The sequence below is a fragment of the Mustela nivalis genome (assembly GCF_964662115.1).
Source record: "Mustela nivalis genome assembly, chromosome: 8".
NCBI classification, from domain to species: domain Eukaryota; kingdom Metazoa; phylum Chordata; class Mammalia; order Carnivora; family Mustelidae; genus Mustela; species Mustela nivalis.
Genome location: NC_139027.1, coordinates 102,744,180 through 102,769,364, shown reverse-complemented (window position 1 = coordinate 102,769,364; position 25,185 = coordinate 102,744,180). Strand labels below are relative to the sequence as shown.

General features: G+C 45.0%; 1 protein-coding gene across 1 annotated transcript in view; it reads left to right on the top strand.

Annotated features, from left to right (window-relative positions):
• BANF2 (BANF family member 2) overlaps nt 1-21,944 on the top strand; it is a 33,219-nt gene extending 11,275 nt beyond the window's left edge. The window contains exons 2-3 of the mRNA XM_082743213.1: nt 13,881-14,009; nt 21,581-21,944. Coding sequence (XP_082599339.1) covers nt 13,884-14,009; nt 21,581-21,727 — 273 coding nt within the window. The 5' untranslated portion in view covers nt 13,881-13,883 and the 3' untranslated portion in view covers nt 21,728-21,944. The remainder of the gene's footprint in view (nt 1-13,880; nt 14,010-21,580) is intronic.
• The last annotated feature ends 3,241 nt before the right edge of the window (nt 21,945-25,185 follow it).

Here is a 25,185-nt window from a genome sequence, read left to right as displayed (position 1 = left end):
CAGTGGAGGTGGGGCGGGAGAGGTGTAGGCGGGTCCTTCTGGCAGTGAGTCCTTCTAGCATTGAGCGCATGGAATCTGCAGGACAACAACTGGATCCTGTGGCATGAAGCTGCTCTGGTCCACACAGGTGATTAGCCTGACTTTTAAGGACATCTTGGCAGCCTCTTCTGGAGTCTGTGGCTTGGGCCTTTGCCCTGGTTGGAAGGTCCCCACTCATGGGGTCTCTTTGTTCTGAATTGTGGGCTTCAGCTCACCCATCAGCCCTCCCAGCATCTTCTGGCCCATGCTCAGGCTCTTCCCTCTAGCCAGTGGGTCTCAGGAAGCATTTTCCTAAGCCAGCCAGCATTCTGGACATTACCCTCTGGAATCTAGCATGTCTGCTCATTTGGGGATTTTTTTGTCCCAGAGGGGGAAGATCAAGTCCCCTGTCTCTGTGACCTACTTTACAGACCTTTTCTTCTCTTTTGTGGATAATGGAGCAAGCTTCCTCCTTCCTCTTCTAGAATCTGTGGGGCAGATGAAATAGACTCTCCCTTCATTTTTCCCTTGTCTGAGGAAAATCCTCCTCTTTCCCAAGACGATATTGCTTTCCCCCTCTCAATAGGGCTATAACAGCAGAGACAGACAGAATCAAACAGCTCTACCCATGAGGGAATGTGAATCAAGAAGTTTAAAAATATACATGATAGTGTACCCAGATTCATAAAAGAATTACCCACTATAGCCAAAAGGCGGAAGCAATCCAAATGTCCATCAATGAATGAATGATGATAAAATTTGGTATATACCCACAGTGGAATGTTTTTCAGCCATAAAAGGAAAATTCTGACACATGATACAAAGTGGATGAACCTTGAGGATACTATGTTAAGTGAGCTAAGCCAGTCACAAACAGACAAATGCTGTCTGAGTCCACTAATGCAAGCTACCTAGAGTCATCAAAGAGACATAAAGTAGAGACATAGAGACAGAAAGTAGAATGGTGGTTGCCAGGGGCTGGGGGAGTGGGGAATGGGAGGTTAGTGTTTAATAGGTATGGAAAAGTTCTGAAGATTGTTTGCAAAACCACAAGAATATACCTAACATTATGAAATACACACTTTAAAGTAATTGAGATGGTAAATTGAGAGTGATGAGTATTTTATCACAATGAAAAATAAAAATGAGTGAAAAAAATTTGGTTAGAAATGCAGATGTCTTGTCCAGGGAGGGGAACTAAAACCCTCATCCATTCCTTAGATGATTTATTTCATTAGCTCAGGGCCTGGTCCTTTGCAGAGAATGGGGTCCCAGAGGAAAGTGTATGTTTTGATGAAGAAAAGAGGCACACCTCAAGAGTCCCAGTTAGAACCACTATGAAAACAGGATATCCAGCACAGATGGGAGACAATTCTATTCTGGGAGAGAGGGTTAGGGACAGCGACAGAGCCTTAGTGATGTGGACAAGAAAGGTAGAGTGTGGGCAAGCTGGGGAGATAAGTGTCTTCTACAGGACGTTATTGTGGGGTGTGTCAGCTGCAGGCACAGTACTTAAAAAGTGCTGGTGCTAGAACTTTTGGAAAATTCAGATATTTTTTTTTTGAATTTCAGAAAAGCAATATGGTGCCTCTTGCGCATATTATAGAACATTCCTGGTGGAGTCTGGCTTGGTACACTGTAAACGAGCCCATTAATATTCCTGTGGTGAAATGTATAAATATTCACACTAAGTGGGATAATAAAGACTATAAATAGCTTTGTGTTGGTCTAGGCCAGGTTTTGCTGCCAAATAAGTTAAAAAAAAAAAAACCTTCTGATTTTCAGAGATTTGGGGATCTGAAAACGGCAGGATAGGGACTATGACCCTTTATGAATTTTGTATCATCTAAAGGTTGTAAATTAACAGAGACACATGATGTTGGGAGGAACTAGAACAACAAGATCCAGTTAATTCAACATTCTGATTTTATACCCATGGAATGGAAGAGACTTGCCCAACATCATACTGCTGGCCACAGGCAGAGCAGACTCAGGTTCCCTACCCCCAATCTGGCATACTCTGGAGGGCTCTAGTAGACCCACCCTGACCTTTGGAGTCTGGAATTCATGAAGACAATCCTTCCGCTCCTTTATGGTTCCCCAAAGATGTGACCTCATGCCTGTGGGAATGTTCCCCTCATCACTGAGGTTTTCTCTGACAGGAACCTACAGAAGACTTTGTCCTCTAGGTTCACTGACTTCAATCAAGGGCTTGTAAGAGACAATGTTCAGTAAGGTTCTGAGAAATCATTGTATTTATTTGGGTATTCATCACATGCACCAGGAGAAAGATTTCCAATTAAAGGGTCATGTGTAAGACAGCCACCAAGGAGGAAAGGAATCTTGTTTGTTCTTATAGAATTGGAGTTCAGGGCCAGGGGAAATATTCCTTTTATTTGTGAATGATCAACATTAGTGGTCATTGAAAAATGTTTTTTTTTCCATCCCTGACACCTGCCCATGGGATTAATCCTGCCACAGGCTTCTGGGTGGAATGAAGATGCTTTTGTGCTTTGCATTGTGCTTGGTGCATAGAAGGCATACCACATCATTTGATGAATGAGTGAACAAATATGGAGGGGGGTTAGTTAGGATCTTTGTTACAGATTGCACAATCCCAAGCTGAACTAAACAAAAGTGGAAAATGTTGCCTGATACAATTGAAAAGTTCAGGGGTAAGGCCCTTCAGGCATGGCTAGATTGAGGCCTGCAAGTGAGTCCTGGGAATGTCTCTTTCCTTCTCACAGATCTGCTCTCCTACCTGTTGCTTCCTTCCCATGCAGGTTCTCCTACCTGTTGCTTCCTTCCCATGCAGGTCACCATCTCTGTCTCAGGTGATGACAGAGATGGTGACCAACAGTTCTGCACTCACATCCTGCCAGCTGAACTTGGCTTGGGCTAGGGAACACACCACACCCATATCTGAACTAACCCCTGAGGCCAAAATGATATGCTAGTTTCGTTGGCCAGGCCTGGAGCAGGGTGGGGTGGGGAGGAGAGGTAGGAAGATAGAGATTAAGGTTTGGGGAAGAGTGAGTCCTTAAAGGGAAGTAGAGGTGCTGGTCCCAGAAGTAGAGAGAGCCAGTGCTGAGCAGGGGTATACAATAGGCGACTCTTACAAGAGTGGATGCCAAAGGGTCTTTCTGTGGTATGCAAAGCACAGACAGGCTCGTGTTTTAGAGGACAGAGCTCACGCATCATTAGGGAAATACAAATCAAAACCACATGAGATAACACCTCATATCTGTCAGAATGGCTAAAATTAACAACACAGAAAACAACAGATACTGGCAAGAATGTGGAAAAAGAGAACATTTTTGGTGGGAATGCAAACTGGTGAAGCCACTCTGGAGAACAATTTGGAGGTTCCTTAAAAAGTTAAAAATAGAGCTACCCTATGATCCGGCAATTGCAGTACTAGGTATTTACCCAAAGGATGCAAAAATAGTGATTCATAGGGATAAATGGACTCTGATGTCTCACTGTCTTCTGGACACTGAAGGTCAAACTATGGAAAGAACCCAAATGCCCAATGACTGATGAATGGATCACACACACACACACACACACACACACACACGTGGAATATTACTCAGCCATAAAAAAGAATAAAATCTTGCCATTTACAGCAATGTGGATGGAGCTAGAGAGAATAATGCTAACCAAAATAAGTCAGTCAGAAAAACAAATACCATATGATTATGTGGAATGTAAGGAACAAAACAAATGAACCAAAGAAAGAAAGAAATTAAGTAACAAACCAAGCAATGCTAAGTGAAGATCTAGAGAGTATAATGCTAAATAAGTTAGTCAGAGAAAGACAAACATCATATGGCTTTACTCAAATATGGAATTTAAGAAACAAAACAGATGAACAAAGAGGGGAGAAAGAGAGAGGGAAACTGGAGCGCCTGGGTGGCTCAGTGGGTTAAGCCTCTGCCTTCGGCTCAGGTCATGATCTCAGGGTCCTGGGATCAAGCCCCGCATCGGGCTTTCTGCTCAGCAGGGAGCCTGCTTCCCCCTCTCTCTCTGCCTGCCTCTCTGTCTACCTGTGATCTTTCTCTCTGTCAAATAAATAAATAAAATCTTAAAAAAAAAAAAAGAGAGAGAGAGAGAACGGCAAATTGTAAAACAGATTCATACCTACAGAGAACAAACCGAGGGTTGCTGGCAAGGAGGTGGGCAGGGGAATAGGCTAGACAGGTGATGGGCATTAAAAGGAGGGCACTTGTTATGATGAGCACTCAGTGTTGTATGTAAATGATAGATCACTAAATCCTACACCTGAAACTAGTATTACACTGTATGTTGACTAACTGGAATTTAAATTAAAAACTTGAAATAAAAACTTGAAATAGAGGAATAAGAAGAAAAAGAAGAAGCAGAAGAAGAAAGAAGAGGAAGAAGAGGAGGAAGAGGAAGGGGAAGAGGAATGGGAAAAAGGAGAAGGAGCAGAAGAAGATAGTGCTTAGAAGCAACAGGAATTCACATGACCATATACAACCATAGAGATTTGGATAACAGTAGGCTTGGGAAACCATGATGCAATACAACCCCAATGAATTGGCTCACTTGCAATGGTGCTTACTCTCTCCAGACAGGGCACTGCACATTTGACATTCAGTTAACTCATCTGATCTGCACAATAACCCTGTGGATGGTTGACATTCATTATGCCCACCGTATGGACGAGGAAACTGAGAGTTTGCTTCAGAAATCCTCTCAAGTCTCCCAGCTAGTAAGTGAAGGACAGATATTTGCATCCACTTATCTCTGACTCCCTAGCTTGGGCATTTCTTCTGCCCATCTACAGATCTGCTTTTCTCTATATTGCTTCCTTCTCAGGCAGACTCTCCGTATGTGCTGGTAAAGATGGCCACCAGCAGGTGTAGAGCACGCCAGCTGAGCAATCCTCACAGAAAAAGCCATTCATAGGTGTGCCAGGATGTGGCCTGAGAAGGTGGAGTGTGGCCACAGGCCAGCCACAGGACACTGTGGTGAGCCTGATAGGCCTTGGAAAGTAATTCCTGAGTTCTGTACAAAGTGGAGCCCGATACCTTGAGGCCATGAACTTCTGTCCAAAAAGGGAGGCAACCTTACAGTGTATCCTCAGACCTTTAATAGTTCACAGGGGAAAGAGCTCCTCAGAGTTGGAATTCAGTGTCATAGGAACATTATCACCTTTCTTTTTATTCTTTATCTAGGAGTTACTGAGAGGGAAAGTTCATTTGAAGGGAAAAGAGATAGTTCTGAGGAGTGGGGTAAGAGTGTACAGAGCTAGGAGTGGTATTTGACAGACAACATTCCCTTGGATCCCGAGGGGTAAGAAAATGTGTACTGTCCTCCTTCCCTCCTGGTCCAACTCTATTGTCTTGCCATCTGCACATTGGAAGCAAGGGTCTCCCTAAGGATAATCTTGAGATTATGCTCACCCTTATTCTCTTGCCTTTGCTTGGTGCTACAAGGCTGTAGGTTCTGAGACCGTTGGGATGGACCCTGAATTTTTCCATAAATCTGCTTAATTTAGGAACTATTTTCATTCTCCATATCTTTGAGGCTTTGAGCACATAATAAAGCAGCATAATTTAAATAGTGTGTGAGTACTCTGAGCACATAAATTCAAGTTGTAAAGTAAAAGTAGAAAGAAAATGAGGGCATCGAGCAGAAGCAGCAAATATGATAAATAGGAAGGGAGAGAGGTTTTTCTATGCTAATTTCTAAATGTGGACAATAGGTTTAGCTCAAAGCTTTCCAGTAGATCGAGTAAAAAGAGAAATATGTTTACAAATTCTTTTTCTCTTAAAGATAGAAATACACCAATTTTGAAAGGTATACTTTTTTCTTCACATTAAAAAAAGATTTGCCATGGGGGTCATTTTCTAGAACAAAATGTGGGTAGTAGTCCTCTCAACAATGTATCCACACATGCAGGTTTCTGTTCTGTGCCCCTTCAATAAAAGGGGAGAGCAAAACATGAAGCTGGAGCAGCATCAACATCTCAGTTTCCTGGGGTTGGCAGTACCACATATGTCCAAATATAAAGCAAACAGGAAAATAAGAGAACCTCTCATTTGCTCAATTAGAAGACCCCTCCAAAAATGCTTTCTTTGACCATGTGAATGTATAAACTCAGGGCTGGAGATAAAGTAGTTTGCTTATACCTTTTTCTTTCATAATTTCATGATACACATTTAAAATCACGTCTTAGGCAAAGTAACATATTTAGAAATATTACACTTTTCCATGTTGATTTCAAGGAAACGATAATAGTCTAGCTAGGTTCATGTATGATCCACACCAGCGTCTCCATAATTGGGGTCAGCCATTGTGTCATCTTACTTGGGCTCCAAGAATAATGACTTCACTTTCAGCTAATGGTTGTTGAGAGATGTCACTTTTGGAATTCGCGTACAGTGCCCCCACTGGAAATCTGATCCTGAGCCCCAAATACCCATTCACAAGGCATTTGAACAGTGCCCCCCACCCCACTGCATTTATCTGATGGGATGTGTTTGGGATTGCCTCTTCACAGAGACTTACTCTATAGATTTTTAAATGATCTTTAAAGGATGTCAAACATTTGCAACTGGAAGGTCATTCCTTTGGGAGTCATGATGAAATTCCATTGACCCTCTATTCCTTATTTAAACATGTGAGTGACTTCTCTTAGCTTCTAAAATCAGACTCGGATGAACACATTTCCGGCCAATGCATCCTCCCCATATAGTACTTTGTGGTTCAAAACAATGTAATTAAGAGAATGCCCTGGAACACAAGACTCTTTTATGGGACAGGACTATGTCAAGGCATTTGTGATAATTTCACCATGTGATGGCTGAGTGCTTGATCTGACCATAACATAGCCCACCCTGGAAATGTCCCGTGTCTTAGAAAGAGTGCTCCCCTGGGAAACAGTCAACCTTGTTTTGCTAGGTGCAGAATCTTGAGCAGGTCACAAATTCTGGGGCCTTGGTTTTCTTATGGGTGAAATGAGACGTATAGGCTGGATCAGACAGGGGTTTGAAGCAGGGGCACAAGGGGACCATGGGGATGGCTCTGTATATATGCCGGGGAAAGGTTCTGGCTCTGGTGCCCTCCCCTCATTGATAAGTCAACAGAGTCATTCTGCTTTGATCTATTTTATATAAAGGGATTCCAGGTAAAATTTTCTTTGAAGTAAAGATCCTTTTTTTTTTTAATTAAAAAAAAAAAAGGAGTAAGCCATTATGGAGGCCTGTCCACTCTGAAGTTGTCTTGACTTCAAAGCCATCAGGGGGTCATAGTTAAATCCTATTGATGGCTTATGAGGCTATGATGTGCCTGGGGAAGAGGGGGACAGACACTCCCTGCTAGTTGGTGAGCATAAGCCATCTGGCAACATGGACATTAGACAACCCACTATAACGTCCCACTTAGTTGGAATCCCATCATCCTAGAAAACCTGCTCATAATTTTAATGAAAAGCAAGACAAGGAAACAGTCGTTCTCCAACTTGGCGGTATATTGGAATTACCTGGGGAGTCTTTGAAAATTCTGATGTCTGGGTCACACCCCGTGCTAATTAAGTCAAATGCTAGAGGAGGGACCCAAGCTTTGGTTATTTGAGTCTCCCTGTGAGTCTCATGTGTGGTAAAGTTTAAGAATATACAGCGCTGGTCATTGTGGAAACTGTTCGTTGGTTCCTCCAAAGATTACACACGGGATTACCATATAATCCAGGGATTCCACTCAATCCAAAAGAATTGAAAGCAGGATCTTGAGATATTTGCACACCTGTGTTTATAATAGCCTTACTCACAATAACCAAAAGGTAGAAACAAGCCAAGTGTCCACTAATGGATGAATGAACGGAGGAGATGTGACATATACATGCAGTGGAATATTATTCATTCTTAAGAAGGAAGAGGATTCTGACCCATGATACAACATGGTTGAAGGTTGAAGACATTAGGCCAAGTGAAGGAAGCCAGTCAGAAAAAGACAAATACTTATGATTCTACTTAAATGAGGAATCTGAAGTAGTCAAATTCATAGAGACAGAAAATAGAGCGGTGGTTGCCAGGGGCTAGGGGGAGAGGAGGGTGGAGAGTTGTTATTTAATGACTTCAGAGTTTCAGTTTTGCAAGATGAAGAGTTCTGGAGGTAAGTTGCACAACAATGTGAATATACTTAACACTACCTAATTGGACACTTAAGAATGGCCAAGACAGTAAATTTTAGGCTGTGTATATTTTGCCACCATTAAATATAAACTATAAAAAGAAAAGTGGCATCATGTAATGCCTTGCTACTCCAAGTGTGATCTCTGGGCCCCAGCGTGGGCATCTTGTTAGGAATGCAGCAGCTTGGGCCCATCCAGGTCATCGACATCAGAACCCACATTTTTAAACCACCCCCTCCCTCCCACCCAGGTGGTCCATGTACACATTAAAATTTGAGAAGTGGTTGTTGTGATGGAATGAACATTTGACCAGGTTGAAAGACATGGTGGACTTGGTCATTAGCTACCCAGCATCCACCTCGTCTCCTGACATCCTCCAGAACCTGGCATTCTCTGAGCGGCCATATGTCCAGTGGGCTGACCTCATGCACATCCCCACACCAGTCCCCTGGCCAGTGACTGGATTCTGCGTGGGCTTGTGGCCTGGTTTTGGCCGATGCAACAAAGGCACGTTCTACTGGTGAGGTTCTGGGGACACCCGAGAAGAAATGGCCTGTCCTCCCTTTGGAAGTTTTCAGGTCTGGAAGGGACCTGAGCAAATTCTGTTTACATCTTGGGACCTTGGACACAGCAAGCCTGGTCCTTGACGCACCGACAGACACACACAGACACTGATTGACAAGACCCTGGCGTCTACCTCACCAGTGGATTTCTGATTATGTGAGATTAGAAAAGTATTTTTTTTTAAACCATCTGAGTCAGGTTTTCTGTTCCTTTTAGCTGAGGGATTTCTCAACCTTGAACCTATCGACATTTGGGGCAGGGTAATTCTTTGTTGTAGGAGGGTTGCTGTGTGCATTATAGGACGTTAGGCAACAGTCCTGACCTCTATCCCTTCAATGCCAATAGCATTCCCCCCTCCCTCAGTTTTGACAACCTTAAGTGTCTCCAGACAGATTGCCAAATGTTTGTGGAGTTTGGAGCGGGGAGGTACAATTTGCCCCCATCTGAGAACCACTGCCACAGAAAAAGGCATCCTAATGAATGTGAAGGCCTCTATTCAGGGTATCTTCAGGAGGGTAAAAATTGCTGCTGTCTATGCTCCAGAGTGTTCGAAGGATCAGAGCGAGATCAGGTGTGTGAGAAAAGCAAATACACACAAGGTGTTGCTAATCGTTACCTGTCTTTGATGCTGCTGCTGCATTGATAGCAATGTTGGAGTTTCCATTTATTCTTTTAATGGGCAGAAATGTTTAACTTAACAGATGGCCAACGCGGATAGCAAATGGAATTTTCCCCCAGCAAAGCCGGTGAACCCAGGACACTCTGGGGCTCTTCCTCCTTCTCAGAAACCCTGATCTCCTCTAGCCTAGCCCTGAACTGGACCCCCAATCCTGACTCCTCGTCCCAGGAGGTGATGGGGGCTACAGAGCTCACCCATTAGCATGTTTTCACAGATTAAGAGAGATCTTCATATTTAGCTGCTGGAGAGATGGATGCCCCTCCCCCATGAGTGTATCTTCACAGCTCACACATCTGTGTATTTGAGACCTGCTGTACTGGGGTCCCTGAACAACTGATCATGCCTTACACTCCCTTTCCTCAAACTGGCTGACACATCAAGGTCTCTTTCCTCAGATGCCTCTTGGCTCCTACCATCAGTGCCTTCAGATTGATCACTTCTTGGAGAGTTTGTGTCCCTAAGTGTCACAAAATGTCCCCGGGGGAGGAAGGCTTATGAGGGGAGCCAGACTTTAGGCGTGGAGATTTGGGAGTGTGGGAGCAGTGAGGGGACCAGCACTGGAGGCATTTGAAAGCAATGGATGGATCAGTCACATAAGTCTTGGGAGTGCTTGCTCTGTGCCAGGCTGGGGTGGGGCTGGGGAGCAAAGGGTGTTGTTGTGATGAGGCTGTGGTCCTCATGACCTACTGGGGCATATGTGGTTGCTCTCCTGGCCTTGTCCTGTATCATGGTTTGGGGTAACTACCCCCATACCAGGGCAACTACCCCAACTTTGTGCTGCATTCCCACCCCTGCAGCCGACGTGTTCCGTAGGTCATTGACTTGCCTTCTGATCCAGAGCTAGGACATATATCGGGGCTTGGCATATGAAGATCTGTGCTGGAGATGGCATTCATTGACAGCTTCTAGGAAAAAATAGTTTTCCTTTGAGGGAGGGGGGTCGTGCCTTGCAAAAGTGATGCTGGGTCCAGCTACAGCCCAGTTATTACCACGAAGGAGTCAAGCTGAGGATTGAGCCTGTTTATAAAGGAAGGCTGAGCCAAGAGAGTTGCAGGGAACTCAAGCTGGAGCCTTGATCAAGCATGTGAGCCACCTCTGAACTTCTTGGTGGTTGTTGTTAATAAGACCTCCTTACTGCATAAGCCAGTTTGAACTGGACTTTTCTCTTCCTTGAATTACAAACTGTCCAACCTGACCCAGAGTTTGCTACCAAGAAGGGGATGCTACTATTAGAAAACCTCAAATATGGTTCGGCTGAGGAGAAGTATTCACATGGAGAGCAGCAAAATGTCCTTACTAGGAAGACGCTGATCCCAGGCTAGCAAAATAGCTGCTTCTCCCCATTTTACCCTGGGATACAAACCCTATGTGTAGAGAGATAGGACATTTGGAGAGAGTTGGTGGAAAATACTCAGGATGTTGGGTGCCTCCAGCAGTCTTTGTTAAGGTCCTAGGAGACTCAGGGCATCTGGGTGGCTCAGTGGGCTAAGCATCATCCTTCAGCTCAGGTCATGATCCCAGAATCCTGGAATTGAGCTCTGCATGGGCCTCCCTGCTCGGCGGGGAGCTTTCTGCTTTCTTTCTTTTCTTTTTTTTTTTTTTAAAGATTTTATTTATTTATTTGACAGAAAGAGAGATCACAAGTAGGCAGAGAGGCAGGTAGAGAGAGAGGAAGGGAAGCAGGCTCCCTGCTGAGCAGAGAGCCCAATGCGGGACTCGATCCCAGAACCCTGAGATCATGACCTGAGCCGAAGGCAGCGGCTTAACCCACTGAGCCACCCAGGCGCCCAGCTTTCTGTTTTCTTCTCCCTCTCCCTCTGCCCCTCCACCCCACTTATGCTCACTCTCAAATAAAATAAATAAATAAATAAAATCTTAAAAAAAAAAGGCCCTGGGAGACTCAAATTTAGGAGGCGGGTAGCACATTTGAAAACGGGGAGGAATAAAAACACAGCTTGCTGAGAGAGGGCCTTTCTGCCTGTGTCCTGTGGTCCGAAGTGACTAGACTTTGATGAGCAAGCCCCGCTGGGTCAAAAAAGCTGATGTAACTGGCTAAAGTTAGAACACAGGCAGCAATTCAGGTGGTCAGCAAGAGAAAAGATCAGGGCTCTGGAAAAACAGTGTTCCCAGGTCTCTATGGAGCATCTTGTCTTAGGTACCTCAAGCCTGGTGAAGGGGACAGCTCACTCACTGTGGATACACCTGGGGGGGGGCAGGAAGACAATGTGGGGTACCTTCACATCAGAGGTGAAAGAAGATGCCACTAATCTGTGGAGCAGGGCAGTGGGCAAGGCACAGAGCCCTGTTGCTTAAGGATTCTGACCTGAGACCAACTACCAGCTCACAGACTTAAATGGAAGAGAGCCAGTAGATTCTTAAGAATGCTGACTTGCCAAAGAAAGCGACCAAGCAATGTCTGAAATTGCCCATCCCACAGGGCAACCCTTGAACTTGTATCCACCAGAAAATCTGTCGTTAAAGCAATGACTCTCCTTGAAAGACACATGCCCACTAAGATGTTGGCTAGGCAATGGACAGGGCAGCTACACACAAACACAGAGCTGGGGACCAAAATCTTGGCTGACTGAGGGACTTGTTTTACTATCATGGTAAGGAATCCCCAATATTTCCTCAAGACTGCATGTACCATTGGCCAATGACACCTGAAAGTGTTTCCCATGGACTTCTCCAAATGGAGAATTCCCCTTCTGGAAATTCTTATTGCAGATGTACTGCCCCCCCCAACCCTACTGACTGTATTGATGGTAGTGAAATTCAGAATTTAGTTCATAGTTTACCATCCTATGAGTTGCTACTTCCAGACATGATGGAGAGTATGAGGCATCTTCCAGAAAATATGAACTTGAACCCAAGTCCAGTAAGGGATGAGTCATAGGGCTTCACCCACTGGGGGAGGAGGTGAGTCTACATTAGCCAAGTGTGGGTATTTCTGATGATTATGTAGCATAAGGAGGGTGTACAGATGTTGGATTACCAAAAGGGTAGACAATAGGAGGATGTTACAGTCACTGTTTAACACTCATCTCCCCTCCTCCAGATAATAATCCCGATTTTGTTCTGTAACTACGCTTGATCTCACAGCTTGTATGGTTTAAAGAAAGCTAACTCCCCTCCCAGATCCAGGACCAGAGTGTACCGCCAACACTAAATTCACACTGGTGACCCTATGCAGACCTTCAGGACTGGATGGGGCTCTGCTTGGAGTGCCTCGGAGACAACGTTCTCTCTCTTTCCTCCTTCTTCTGGGGTAGGGTGTTGGGGAATATAAGTCTTGAAGCAACCATTTCGCTACCATGAGGGGAACCAATTGTGACCGAAGCCAACACAAGGAGGAAAAGTTGAAAGAATCAGAGATAGTGGAGCTGTGGCCCAGATTGTACCATACCCATCATTACCCTTGGGCTTTGGAGATATATAAGGTCTTCTTTGATGTTTGATCCAGTTGAAGCATTTTCTGTTATGTGTCACTAAACAACCATTACAGAGTGTGATAAATGCTAAAATAAGAATATGAAAAAGAGGGTGCCTGGGTGGCTCAGATGATTAAGCCTCTGTCTTCACTCAGGTCATGATCTCCTGGGATTGAGTTCCGCGACGGGATCCCTGCACAGTGGGGAGCCTGCTTCTCCCTCTGCCTCTCTCTCTATCTCTCATGAATAAATAAATAAAATCTTTTTAAAAGTATGAAAAATAGTAAAGAGAGGAGGTGGGTTAATTAGCGAAGAGGAGCAATTATTTCTTTTTTTTTCTTTAAGACCACTTTATTGAGATATCTTAGACTTAGAGAAATTGTTTATATTAAGATGTACAATTTGATTGACATAGAGACACCGAAAAGAGCACCATGATCAAGCTCAACAACTTATCCATTAGTTCTATCTACATAGGTATTCTTTTCCATATGTGGGTGTGGGGAGATGTAATTTAAATCTGCCCTCTTAGAAATTTTGAAGCATGTGATACATTATTGTTAACTATTATTACAGAGGTGTATATTAGATGTTCAGAATGTATTCATTCCATGTAACTAAACTTGGTACCTTTTGACCAACATATAGTCATTTCTCCAGCCACAATTCTGCTCTCAAGAAACAATGTTCCTTTAAGCATGGAGGATGGGAAGAGCAGCAGAGATAAACCCATCTCAGTTCTTAGCATTAAATGCACCTCTTTGGTGGAATTAACTGGACTCATCCGGGGCCATGATTGTACATTTCTCAGCCCATCCAGGTGGGAAAGGATGTGTTGAGGACTTTAGGGCAAGGATGTGTTGAGGACTTTAGGCCGCTGACATCCCTAAGTCCCCAATACATACTGGGTGGTGGAAGGAAACCTTCCATCTGTTGCCTCCATCCCTCAGAGGGCAGTCCCCCAGCGTCCCCCCTCACTGTGAGCAGCCAGCCACCACCTAACCCTGTTCTCCCACTGCTGTTACAGAAGATGGATCACATGTCTCCCAGGCTGAGAGCCTTCCTCTCTGAACCCATTGGAGAAAAGGATGTTGCCTGGGTGGACGGGATCAGCCGTGAGCTTGCAATCAATTTGGTCACCAAAGGTTTCAACAAGGTAATTCATTTTTTTCTTATTGCCCCAGCTTTGCTCTCCGGCCTCCCTTCCCCTAGCACTGCCAGATGGCAGCCACAGCTATGTGTCCCTTCAAGGGGCCATCACAGAGCAAAGCCGCCACTTGGCAGAGCGCCACTTGCTTCAACACTACCGACCCCTCATGCTTGGACAGCCCTGAGGGCCAGTAGATGATGAGCAAATTGAATGGCTTTGGCTCAGAGCAGCTGGGCTGGGCTTGATTCCCTTGGCGTTCAAACACTCAGAGGTCAACAGAAGCGAGCCAGCCGCCCGAGTCTGGGGCTGAGCTGTCGGGATGGATGATTTGCCTACACTTCCTACCTCCTGGAAGAGGCTCATGGGGTTCTCACCTGCCCTACCAGGGCATCAGCTTGGCAACGGCAGGTGGACTAACCGCAAACTGGGGTCTACACCAGAGTAAGAGGATGTCAATTGTTCTAAGACGTCACTCACAGCCCAAGAATGGCCTCAGGGGTATCCAGTGGAATCTGAACATTCTTTTCTGTGTAGTTATTTGTTTTTTTAATGGTGCTCTTAAAGCTGATGGAACTTTAGGAGAGAATGAAGAACCCAAGAGTTCCCAAGGAGAGTGAGCACACACACAGGCAGATGCGAATTCACGCGGAGCATTGCACTCTTGGTCGAGAGATCTCGCCCACAGCTCCTTCTGCTCCTCTCCGGTTTTGTTCTTTTTTTTTTTTTAAATCCCCTCCGGTTTCTAATGTCAGTCTATACTGTGGTGCGGGGAGATGCTGCGGAAATGCCTGCCGAGGCGGGGACTGCTGCCCGCACGGCTGACGATCAGGAAGGTGTGCAGCTACCCCGTGCCCGGCTGTTTCCAGGGGGCCTCTGAACTACTGGGCCTCTAGTTGTCTGGTTGAACCACTGCTTAATACCAGTTTTGAAACATTCTGAATATCACCCCAATCCACGGACCCATTAATATCCACTGGCTGGTTTTGCCAGAAAGCTGGAGCTCCATGGCTGAGGTAGATTGGATTCTTTCCTCTCAGATAAAGGAGCTGGGACCCTTCCCAAGCAGGTAGTGAAGTAAGCAAGGCTGGTTAGGGAAGGCATTTTAAATTAACAATTCCGTTTTTGAAGGACCTGAGTGTCTCTTTTTCTTTTCTGTTGTGGTGTAATGCACCAACATTGATATGAAGGGTCCGGTTCAGTGCATTTTTACATACACACACACACACGTATTTTTTAATGTATATGTATATATTTGTATATGTATAAGTATGTATGTATTTATATATATATTATATATATATATGTATATGAACTCATGGAGGCACCCCCAGATTCAGTGATTGGATACCTCCAGAATGCCCAATGATCGCCTTGTGTCTCTCCCCCACCAATGCCATCCCCCAGTCTCAGAAGTACCCCATTGTTCTGGCTTCTCCTGCTTTGATTTAATGTTGGTTTTTGTTCTGTTTTTTGGTTTTTGATTTTTGTTTTTTGCTGTTGTTCAGCCAGACTCAGCCTCTTAGAAATATTTTTGTTCACACGCAGTGAATTTCATGAATTTCACCTTTTTTAGGACACAGTTCTGCAAGGTTTGACAAATGGATGCGGTCATGAACCCACTACCACAATCAAGACACGGAGCAATCCCAACACTTCAGAATGTTCCTTTGTGCCCTCTGTGCCCTTCATAGTCCCCATCCTCAACCCCTGACAACCACTGATTTGTTTTCTATCCCTAGAGTTTTGTCTTTTCCAGCCTCACTGTGTTTAAAATGAGGATTATGGGGGAGGGGGCAAAAAGCATATTTAAGATAAAGGAATGAATGAATAATGGGTAAATTTCAGGCACCCCAGAACTTAATACACAGAGTCAGAGCTGTAGAGAAGAGGAAACTGTTTGCCTGTGTGTGGCCAGGCCCCTCTCACGTTCATGACCTGCTGGTGAGCAAGGTGACCAGCACACCACCTCCAGGCCTTACTCATTCCTAGGGTCGCTAATTTCAAGCACTCACGTAGGGGATTTCACCTTTCTCCTTTGCTTTGAGCCCCTGACACACCTGCGAATGAGATTAGGGGTTCCTTATCTCCACTTCACAAAGGAGAAACAACTCCTCAGAGTTAGTGTCTTGATCAAAGCCCCAGGTGAGGACAAGAATGGCGGTAGATTGCGTGTTCACAAACCACACAGGAAGACCTGGGTCCCGGTGGTTACCACGGCAGGGAGGGGGCCTACCCTGGGATTCAGTGGTAAGACTCTGTTTGGGCTGGAGCCTGGCTGAACCTGTGAAACGATCCAGGAGACCCGATGTGGCTTCTACAAAGAAGCCACTTGAACAAAGCACTTGAACAAGTGCTTTGGGGTGAGAACTGGTCAGTGCATAGGACCAGCAGGAAGAGCCTCCAGGACAGGCAGATCCTGCAGGGAAAGGGTCTCAGATTCAGCATATAAAAATGCAGGTGCTTTTATATTTTTGTAGACTTTTATTTTAGAGCAGTTTTAGCTTCACAGCAAAATGAAGCTGAAGATGCAGAGATTTCTCATGTACCCCCTTGTCCCCCACCGACATGAACATCCTCTCTCATGAGCCATACCCCTACCAGAGTAGTACATCTATCACCATCAAAGAACTTACATTGGCACATCGTAATCAGCCAGGGTCCGTAGCTTATATTAGGGTTCACTCACAGAGTTTCTGTCGGTTTGGACAAATGTGTGATGACATATATCCCCCATTTTAGTAAGCTGTTTCACTGGCCTAGAATCCTCTGAGCTCCTGGATTTTTATACTCTGCGTGCAGGAGACCTTAGGGAGGGACAGCTTTCTGGGTCTCCTGCTATCTATCCTCCGTCTTTGTGGGCCTCTGCTGAGGCCCAGTTGTCCCCTCCCCCAGCTTTGTTATGACTTTGAAAACTATTGCTTCTTCTGTGGATTCACCCAAGTCTCTTCCGGACCTTGACAGTCAAAAATTTGACTGCATTCTGTCTGAGGGATTTAGTGCCTGCCCTGCTCCCGGGCAGTCAGCCTTGGTAGATCTAGATCTCTGAGAATCTAGATCTCTGCTATCTGCTACGGTGGCCAGTGGCCATTGGTACCTGCGGAACACCTGTCTGAATAGAGATGTATTATACATATAAAGTACATACTGTGATTTCAAAGATTTAAGATTTTAAAATACCCCCTCCCAAGGCAAAGTTGTAATTTTGTTGTTGTTGTTGTTGTTGATTACATGTTGAAATTTTATTTTTAAAAATGTGGGAGAAAATAAAGCATATTATCAGAATGAATTTCACCTGCTTCATTGCCCCCCCTTTTCCTGTGGCTCCTGGAAAACTAAAAATTATATATGTGGCTGGCTCATATTAAGGTGTTGGTCTAGACTTAACAGCAGAAGGGCCTGAAGAGACAACAGAATGCACACCGAAGCCAGACAGTTCATGAAGCACAAACACAGATGGGACCACCTGCCTGCAGGCCTCTCTTGAAATGGACATTCACCCCCTCCAGGACTCCATTCGCAATGAACCTTCTCCAGGAAGAAAGCCTTCCTTCCGCATGCCCACCCCAGCCTAACAAGGTTGTGCTACTGAACACTGAGTATTCAATAGGACCCCCTGCTGGGACATCTGTCCCGTTGACTATTCTTTCCACACACAACCCACACTCATGCTAGAGAGACACCGCTTGCCTTTGGGGCTCTCCCATGTTTCCCATGAAGCCCAGGATGGTTCTATGATCTTTGTGCTCCTCTTTTCCCCGTGAAAACCCTGCCCAGGGATGAGTGAATTTCCAGGCACTCAGTAAATTCAGGGACTTTGAACAGTGCCCTATGGAGAGGGTGCAAAACCGGGAGGAGAGCCCTGAAGTCATTCAATCCAGAGAATCTGGTTTGGTTCAATATTCTTTGAAGATGTTAGAAAGTTCTATCCTTAAGCCCGAATCTTCCTCCTGAAAGATAGTTGGAAGATGGGGGAGGGGTATGTGTTCTGGGTGCCCACCTGCTCCCTAAGGCTCTCCTAACAGCAGAATTTGTGCATGATGTTTGTTTTATGTCAGGCTCTGTCCTCAGAAAATCCTATAAGGTATATATACTGTTTTACTGATGGGGAAACAGGCACAGAGTGGCCACATGACTTGCTCAAAGTCTCTCCGGGTGAAAGCGGTGATATTTGCATCTGGGCAGACAATGTCTGGGGGTGGTGGGGGTAGTCATGCAGAGACCCCCCCACAGCCCGATGTCTGGACCCTGCAAGGAGACAGTCATGCAACTTTTGGGTTACCCCACCTAGGATTGCCAGATGAAATCAGGGTCCTCCTTCATTAAAGCTGAATTTTAGTTAGAAAATAATTTTTTAGTGTACATAAAGCCCAGGGAGACATGGAGAAGAAAGAAGAAGAGGCAAGCCCTGCATCAGATCAAACATTTGCCCTAGAGACAAGGAGTTTTAAACCAGAAACGATTGAGAAATACTGGATTTTCAAGATTGTCCCTGGCTACTAGCGGTGGTGAAGGCTGAAGAGCCAGCATCCGGTTAGAAGAAAAGAGAGTCATCGATCCCACAACAAATTCTTGTGGCCACCTAAGTGCACTGACTCTAGGCTTGGAAGAGCTGGCAGCTGCAGGCAGACATGTCGGAGAAGCCGGAGAGTCAACAATGGCTAAGACCATGGATGGTCTTGTGATGGACGGAAGGTACAATCCCTTGTGAAACATGCAGGGTGTCAAGGAAACAAATGAGTGTCAGCTTTATGCCAATAAGAAAACAGTGACCAAAAGAAAAGAAAAGAAAAGAAAAGAAAAGAAAAGAAAAGAAAAGTCCAGGTGTCACGGTGAAGACAGAAAATTTTCACTGGCATGAACCAGGCCCAGCCAGCTAACCCTACAGGAAGATACAAGGCCCCTTGGTCCCTCTACTGGGGGCTTCAAGATGGCCACAGCAGAGCATTAGGCCAAGGGGACCTCTGTCCAGGGTGGTGGGGGTAACCACGTCTACTCAACATTTCCACATCTCTGCGTCACCCTCCCCGCAGCCAGATTTTTGTGAGCTTTGGTCCAAGAAGGGAGAGGTGGGGGGTTTGCTCCTCCTTGGTTAGGGGCTTGCTTGCTGGAGCCAGAGGAGAAACAGAACAGGCTTTGGGCATGGGGACCATGACGATGGCCCCCCTTGGGAACAGGGTTGAAACAGGCTAACTTTTCATCCCCACCACTGGAGGGTGGCAGCGTGAGTGGACGAGGGACAGTCAGGTGGCAACTTCGTTCCAGAGGGCCTTCTTCCTGTAGCGTTCCTGGAAAATTTGCCTCTGGTCCTATATGTCATGTGTTCCTGGCTTCCTGGCTGCTGAGGCTGATGGGGGTGGAGAGGCTCTGATCACCCAGCCAGCTGATGCCAGCAGCAGGGCCTCCGAGGCCAGATGCAGATGGTCAGGATGGGCAAGCATGGGGCTCAGGAAGACAGATATCAACCTCTCGGATTCTCAGTGACCCCCATCTAGAGAATGGGACAGGGTTAAAACGTGCCAGGGGTCTGGAGCCCGTCAAAGGCATTCACGGGCCACTTACTATTATCATTATTACTATTACTTATCATCATCACTGATGTTTTTTCTCCCTGTACAGAGCCACCTTGCTCCTTGATCCTGTTATCCACGTCTGCAACCCCCACCCCCACACCTACTGGGGCACCTGGCTCAATTAACATTCAATAAATGTTTTTTTTTTTCCAATTTCCAAAAAAAAAAAAATTTTTTTTCCAATGTTGAGTTAAAAAACATCTCCATAAAATCACCACTGAAAATACGAGGATACTGATGATGTAAAATGAGATTGTTCTAAGCAACAATACGGCTTTTCTAGAAAGACGATTCAAAGAGCACTTGAAAGCGACCATGACAACCTGGATGTTTTATTTTAAATCTTTTCAACAACTGGACCATGACTAAAAATAAGAAACCCCAAGCTCCAACAGCTTGGGTACATTTTACAACTGCAATTCAGCGTTTAATTTCTTTTTTTAAAAGAAAAATATGTTCTCTTTGGTTAAGATGAAGTTTGCTTTGTTTTATGTAACTGAAAGTAAACAGACAGCAGCAGGTTTTCCTGGAGAAGGCCCAGGATGGCAGGCGAGGACACTGGTTCTCACTCCCTCCAGGCTGGAGAGCCCCCACACCAGCCACGAGAGACGGGCATTTATGTGACCTTAAATCTCCAGGCTTCACCATTTAGTGAGCAACTGGGTCAGTATGTGGCCATGTGGTCTTGGATGTCCCTTTCCCCAGGTAGCCCTTGCTCCTAGTCAGTAATCATGGATAAGATTATCAAAAGACCAGTGAAAAGCTGAAGAGTAGTAGTTACAAAACGAGAGAATCCCGAAGAGCTATCAGTCCTGGTATACTTAATATTACTTACGTTTTTTCACACACGCAGACTCTTCAGAAGGGAAGGATGGGCGAGGTTTATCACATGTTAGGTTCCATGCCCGTCCCACCGGCTGAGCATTCCAGGACAGTCTCCTTAGTTTCTCACATTGAATCCACGCCGTTCACTTAGCAAGGTGGGTCAGGGCACGTTGTGTGGCTTTAAAGCGATGCAGAAACTGAAACCTGGATTCTCGGGGTCCTCGCTTCAGCTTCTGAGAGTTGCCTGTGGTCACACAGCTGGTTTGCAAGAACAAACTGGTGTTAAGATGCCTTTCATCTACCAGGCCCACATGCAGCAGCTCTTGGTGGAAGGAGCTTTTGTTCCTAAGGGAGCATGTGGCAGTGTCTGGAGGCGGTTATGACCGTCACCATTTGGGGGCATCTAAAGGGTAGAGATTGTGGATGTGGCTAAACTCGCTGTGATGCACCCCAACAGCACAAAATTATCCACAATGTCAACAGTGATGAGAGTTAGAAACTCTGCAAGATCGACCCGAGAAAGCAATGGAGCGGGGAGCATCTCTGAGTCCTCTTCTTGTGTGCATGCATGTGTGTGTGCATATGTGTGTGTGTGTCAAGAAGAAATACTAAGGGCGCTGGCTGGCTCAGTTGGTGTAGCATGCCACCCTTGATCTTGGGATTGTTAAGTCTGAGCTCCACGTTGGATGGAGAGATTACTTAAAATCTTAAAAAGAGAGAGATTGATTTAGAGAGAAAGAGAGAAATGTTAGATCAGGGATTAGAATGGAGTATGCTAGGCTGTTGCTACTCAAAATATTGTCCCTGGACCAGCACCAGCTGGGGACATGTTCAAAATGCAGACTTCCAGGCCCCTCCAGACTTCGTGAGTCAGAACCTTCCTTTTGACAAGGTCCCACATGATTTATGCACTCATTAAAGTTGAGAAAGACAGGTTCTGGTTTACCCCAGGCAGGACACACCACCTCCCAACCCCAGCCCGAGAGATCTGCATTTCACTTGGCTTCCCATCTCACCAAGGTCCAGTCCCAGAATCCCCATCACCCAGGTGCTGTCCTTGGCCCTCAAACCTTGCCCCTTCCTTCCATGTTCACGTGAGTCCTGGTGTGGGAGAAGAGCAACTCTGAACAGGTTTATTATAACCTTTCCCATTTTTCTCCCTGCCTTTCCCCGGCCCCACAGGCTTACATCCTCTTGGGACAGTTCCTTCTGATGCATAAGAACGAAGCAGAGTTCCAGAAGTGGCTTATCTGTTGCTGCGGCGCGACCGAGTGTGAGGCCCAGGAGAGTTCTCACTGTCTGAAGGAGTGGTGCTCCTGCTTCCTCTAGACACACACCTCCTTGCTCTGATGCCTGGGTAAATGGCGCACTCTGTACTGGCACCCAGGCTTGGGGTCATTATTTTTGTGTTTAACTGTGCTATTCGCTCATTATACAAAGTAGTTCACGAAGATAAAAGAGGATAGGCAAAAGACGACAGGCCCCCAAATTTCCAACCTGGAAACAACTGTCACTCACCTCCCATGCATGCCAAACATCTCAGGCATAAATTTATATAAATCAAACTTTTATTTTAAAGTGGAGATTAAGTTTTAAACTGGTGTATTGGTTCTATGTGTTGCTGCATAGCTTGTGAACCCAAAGCAAGGAGGCTTAAACCAAAGAATTTTACCTCACACAGCCTCTTAGGGCCAGGAAACTGAGAGTGGCTTAGCTGGGTGGCTCTGTCTCCAGGTCTCCCACAAGCTGGGCAGCTGGGCAGCAGTCATCTGAAGGTTTGACTAGGGCCGGAGGATCCACTTCAAGTCATTGCACTCACATGGCTGTTGACTGAAGTCCTCCGCTGTGCCTTACGTGGGGCTACTCACGGTGTGGCATCTAGCTTCCCCCAGAGTGGTTCACCCAAGAGGGAGTAAAAGAGCAAGCAAGAAGCCACAGTGCCTTTTACGACCCAGTCTCTGACTCACCTTATATCACTTCTGCCTTCTTCTATTTTTAGAAGCAAGTCATTAAGTCCTCAAGAAAATTAAACTTTCTTGAAACAGCAACTAATACAGCAGACATATTTTTCAGAGCATTGTAGTTAGGTTTCTGAGATATAAGTTATAGTCACCAAAACTTGCCCTTTTTAGGTATGCAGTTCTATGACTTTTGACAAATGCATTGTCCCATGACCACCTCCAGAATCAAGACGGAGAACACTTTCTTTGCCCCAAAGAGTTCCCTAATGCCCCCCCATGCCCCTCCCCAACCCTACCCAACCAATGATCTGGTTTTTGTCCTAATAGTTTTGACATTTCCAGAAAGCCAAATAAATGTAATCACACAATATGTTACCTTTTAAGAGTGGCTTCTTTCACTTAGCATAATTCAGTTGAGATGAATCCATTATACAGGCTTTATAAATTCAAGAAAATGTTGGCAGATGTTGTGGGTGCATGACCCCATATCCTTTGGCATTCACTGTTATAACAATGCCCAGTAACTTCCCTCAGCAAGCAACTGAGTAGCCTCTGCCAACAAGGACCTCTGGCTGTAGGAGTGGGGATCCACCCAGGCACAAGGCAAGAAGGAAGTGCCTGGGAGTTAACACCCGGTCATGGGTGGAAGTTGATGGCTAAATGCCTCAGCTTCCTTGTGCTTTGCGTGGGACAGCTCTCAGGTGGTATCACCCAGCTTCCTTGTGGTGTTAAGCCCAGCTGCCCACAGTGGCCCCCTGCCCTTTTCACACCCCTAGGCATTTGCTTTCTTCCCCTCCCACTCTGCTACCAACGGTTCCTGGGCACACCTCTCTAGGAAATAGTCAATTTTAGTCTCAGTCTGGTTCTAGAAAAACCCAACTTAAGGCAAATTGCTAGAATTTAATTTTATTTCAACAGAAGAAAGAAAAGTGGAACTGAGAGAATTAATTGAACTTCATTGAATTTTTTTCTTCATTACTAGATATAGTACTTTCTAAATAAATTTCTTCCAAGTGTAAAAAGTAGTAAGAGAGGGGTTAGTGTCATTAGGTATATTTTAAACTCTGTTTTTCAGTATTAGATGGTATAAATTTCCATTTTTAAAAAGAGAAATAAGAGTAAAAAAGAAATTAGCACTCTTACTTCTCATTTTTAAAAAATTGGCTTTAATATTATTTTTAGTTTGTCAAGGTTTGTGGCATTTATATGCTTCCCATAAACTTAATCCCTGCAGTTGTTCAGTCTCAGTTGTATGTTTATGAGCTTATCATCAACCCTTGTTGGTATATTATTTTATACCTGGCTTTGTCACTCCTGAATTCTTTGTTTTGATACACTTCTCTGTTGGTTGAGTTGGGTGATTATATTAGTCAGAATAGGTCAGATTATGCTGCTTTAACAAACAATCCTCCAAAGCTCAGTGATTTAGCCAGCAAATGTTGATTTCTCTTTTAGGCTTCATATCAAGTATATGCCATCAGGAGAGTTCTGTCCATTGTAATCACTCTGATGGTTAGGTAGATGGAAATTCTCTTTCAATACATGCTTGAGGTACCTGGCTAGATCAGTCAGAAGAGTGTGGGACTCTTGATCTTGGGATCATGAGATTGAGCCCCATGTGGGTTATAGAGATTACTTCAATAAATAAAACTTAAAAAAAATGTTTCTATGAGTACCACAGTGGTGGCAAAGTGCCATGGTGGATTACACACTATATTTCAAAGCCTCTACCCAGAGTGATATATTCCACATATGCTCACATTTCACTGTGAACAAAGCAGCATTTGTTCACATTTTATCATGAACAAAACAACAAAGCAAGTCACATGGTCAAACCTAACTGCGAAGGGTCAAGGACTCTTCTGAGCTCAGAAGCAGCAGAAATATTTGGTGATAGCACTAATCAAGACCACAGTCATCAGTTTGATTCAATGCTTTTTCCCTGTATGCTTTACAATGTTAGATTTCCTAAGTTCATGATATGACTGGGATATTTCCATTGGGGTCTGTTTAACTCTTTCTAGCTCTGCTTCTCTAGTTGTCCCCAAGGAGAGCCAACTGGCTGGCCCAAAGACTTAAAAAGCTCCATTTCCTAAGGCCTCAGGTTCTGACCATCCAGAGCCCTTCTCTTGCTCCCTCCTGTACAGCCCATCCTTGCATTAATTCCCTACTGAGATAGTTGTGAGACTTAGAGGTCACTCATTTTCTTTTCTTAAGATTTTATTTATTTATTTATTAGAGAACACTCATGCATGAACGTGCAAATGTGGGGTGGGGGAGGGTGGGCAGTGGGAGAGGAAGAGAGAATCTGAAGCAGATTAGACTCTGAGCACCCAAGCTGAAACCAAGAGTTGGATGCTTAACTGACTGAGTCACCCAGGTACCCCAAAGTTACTCATTTTCTAAGACAAGAGCTTTTGGCTCTAGGGAAAGGAAAGTGGGAAGTAGCCTTTTTCTTCCCTCCATTTTCACACACCTCCCATATTGCTGAAATTTGTCCCTTTAATCGGGTTGATGTCTAGGATCACATAGGAAGATTAGGGAAATGAGAAACTTGGAGGAGATGGGCTTCCAACATTAAGAAGCCTCAATAGGGGACCCTAGCACAGATAATTGAAAACCAGGGTACATGTTTTTTGTGTAGTGTAACTGGAGGGACACTGAGGATGAATCCTGTTCTCCATTATTTTCTCTACAGACATTAGGAATGCTCCCCATCATCCATTCATTCTCCTGTGTTGATTTTTTTCTCATAAATAAAATTATTGGCCCCAATTCTTCACCCTCCTGTATTTTCCACCTTTGTCATGTGATTTTGCAGTCCCT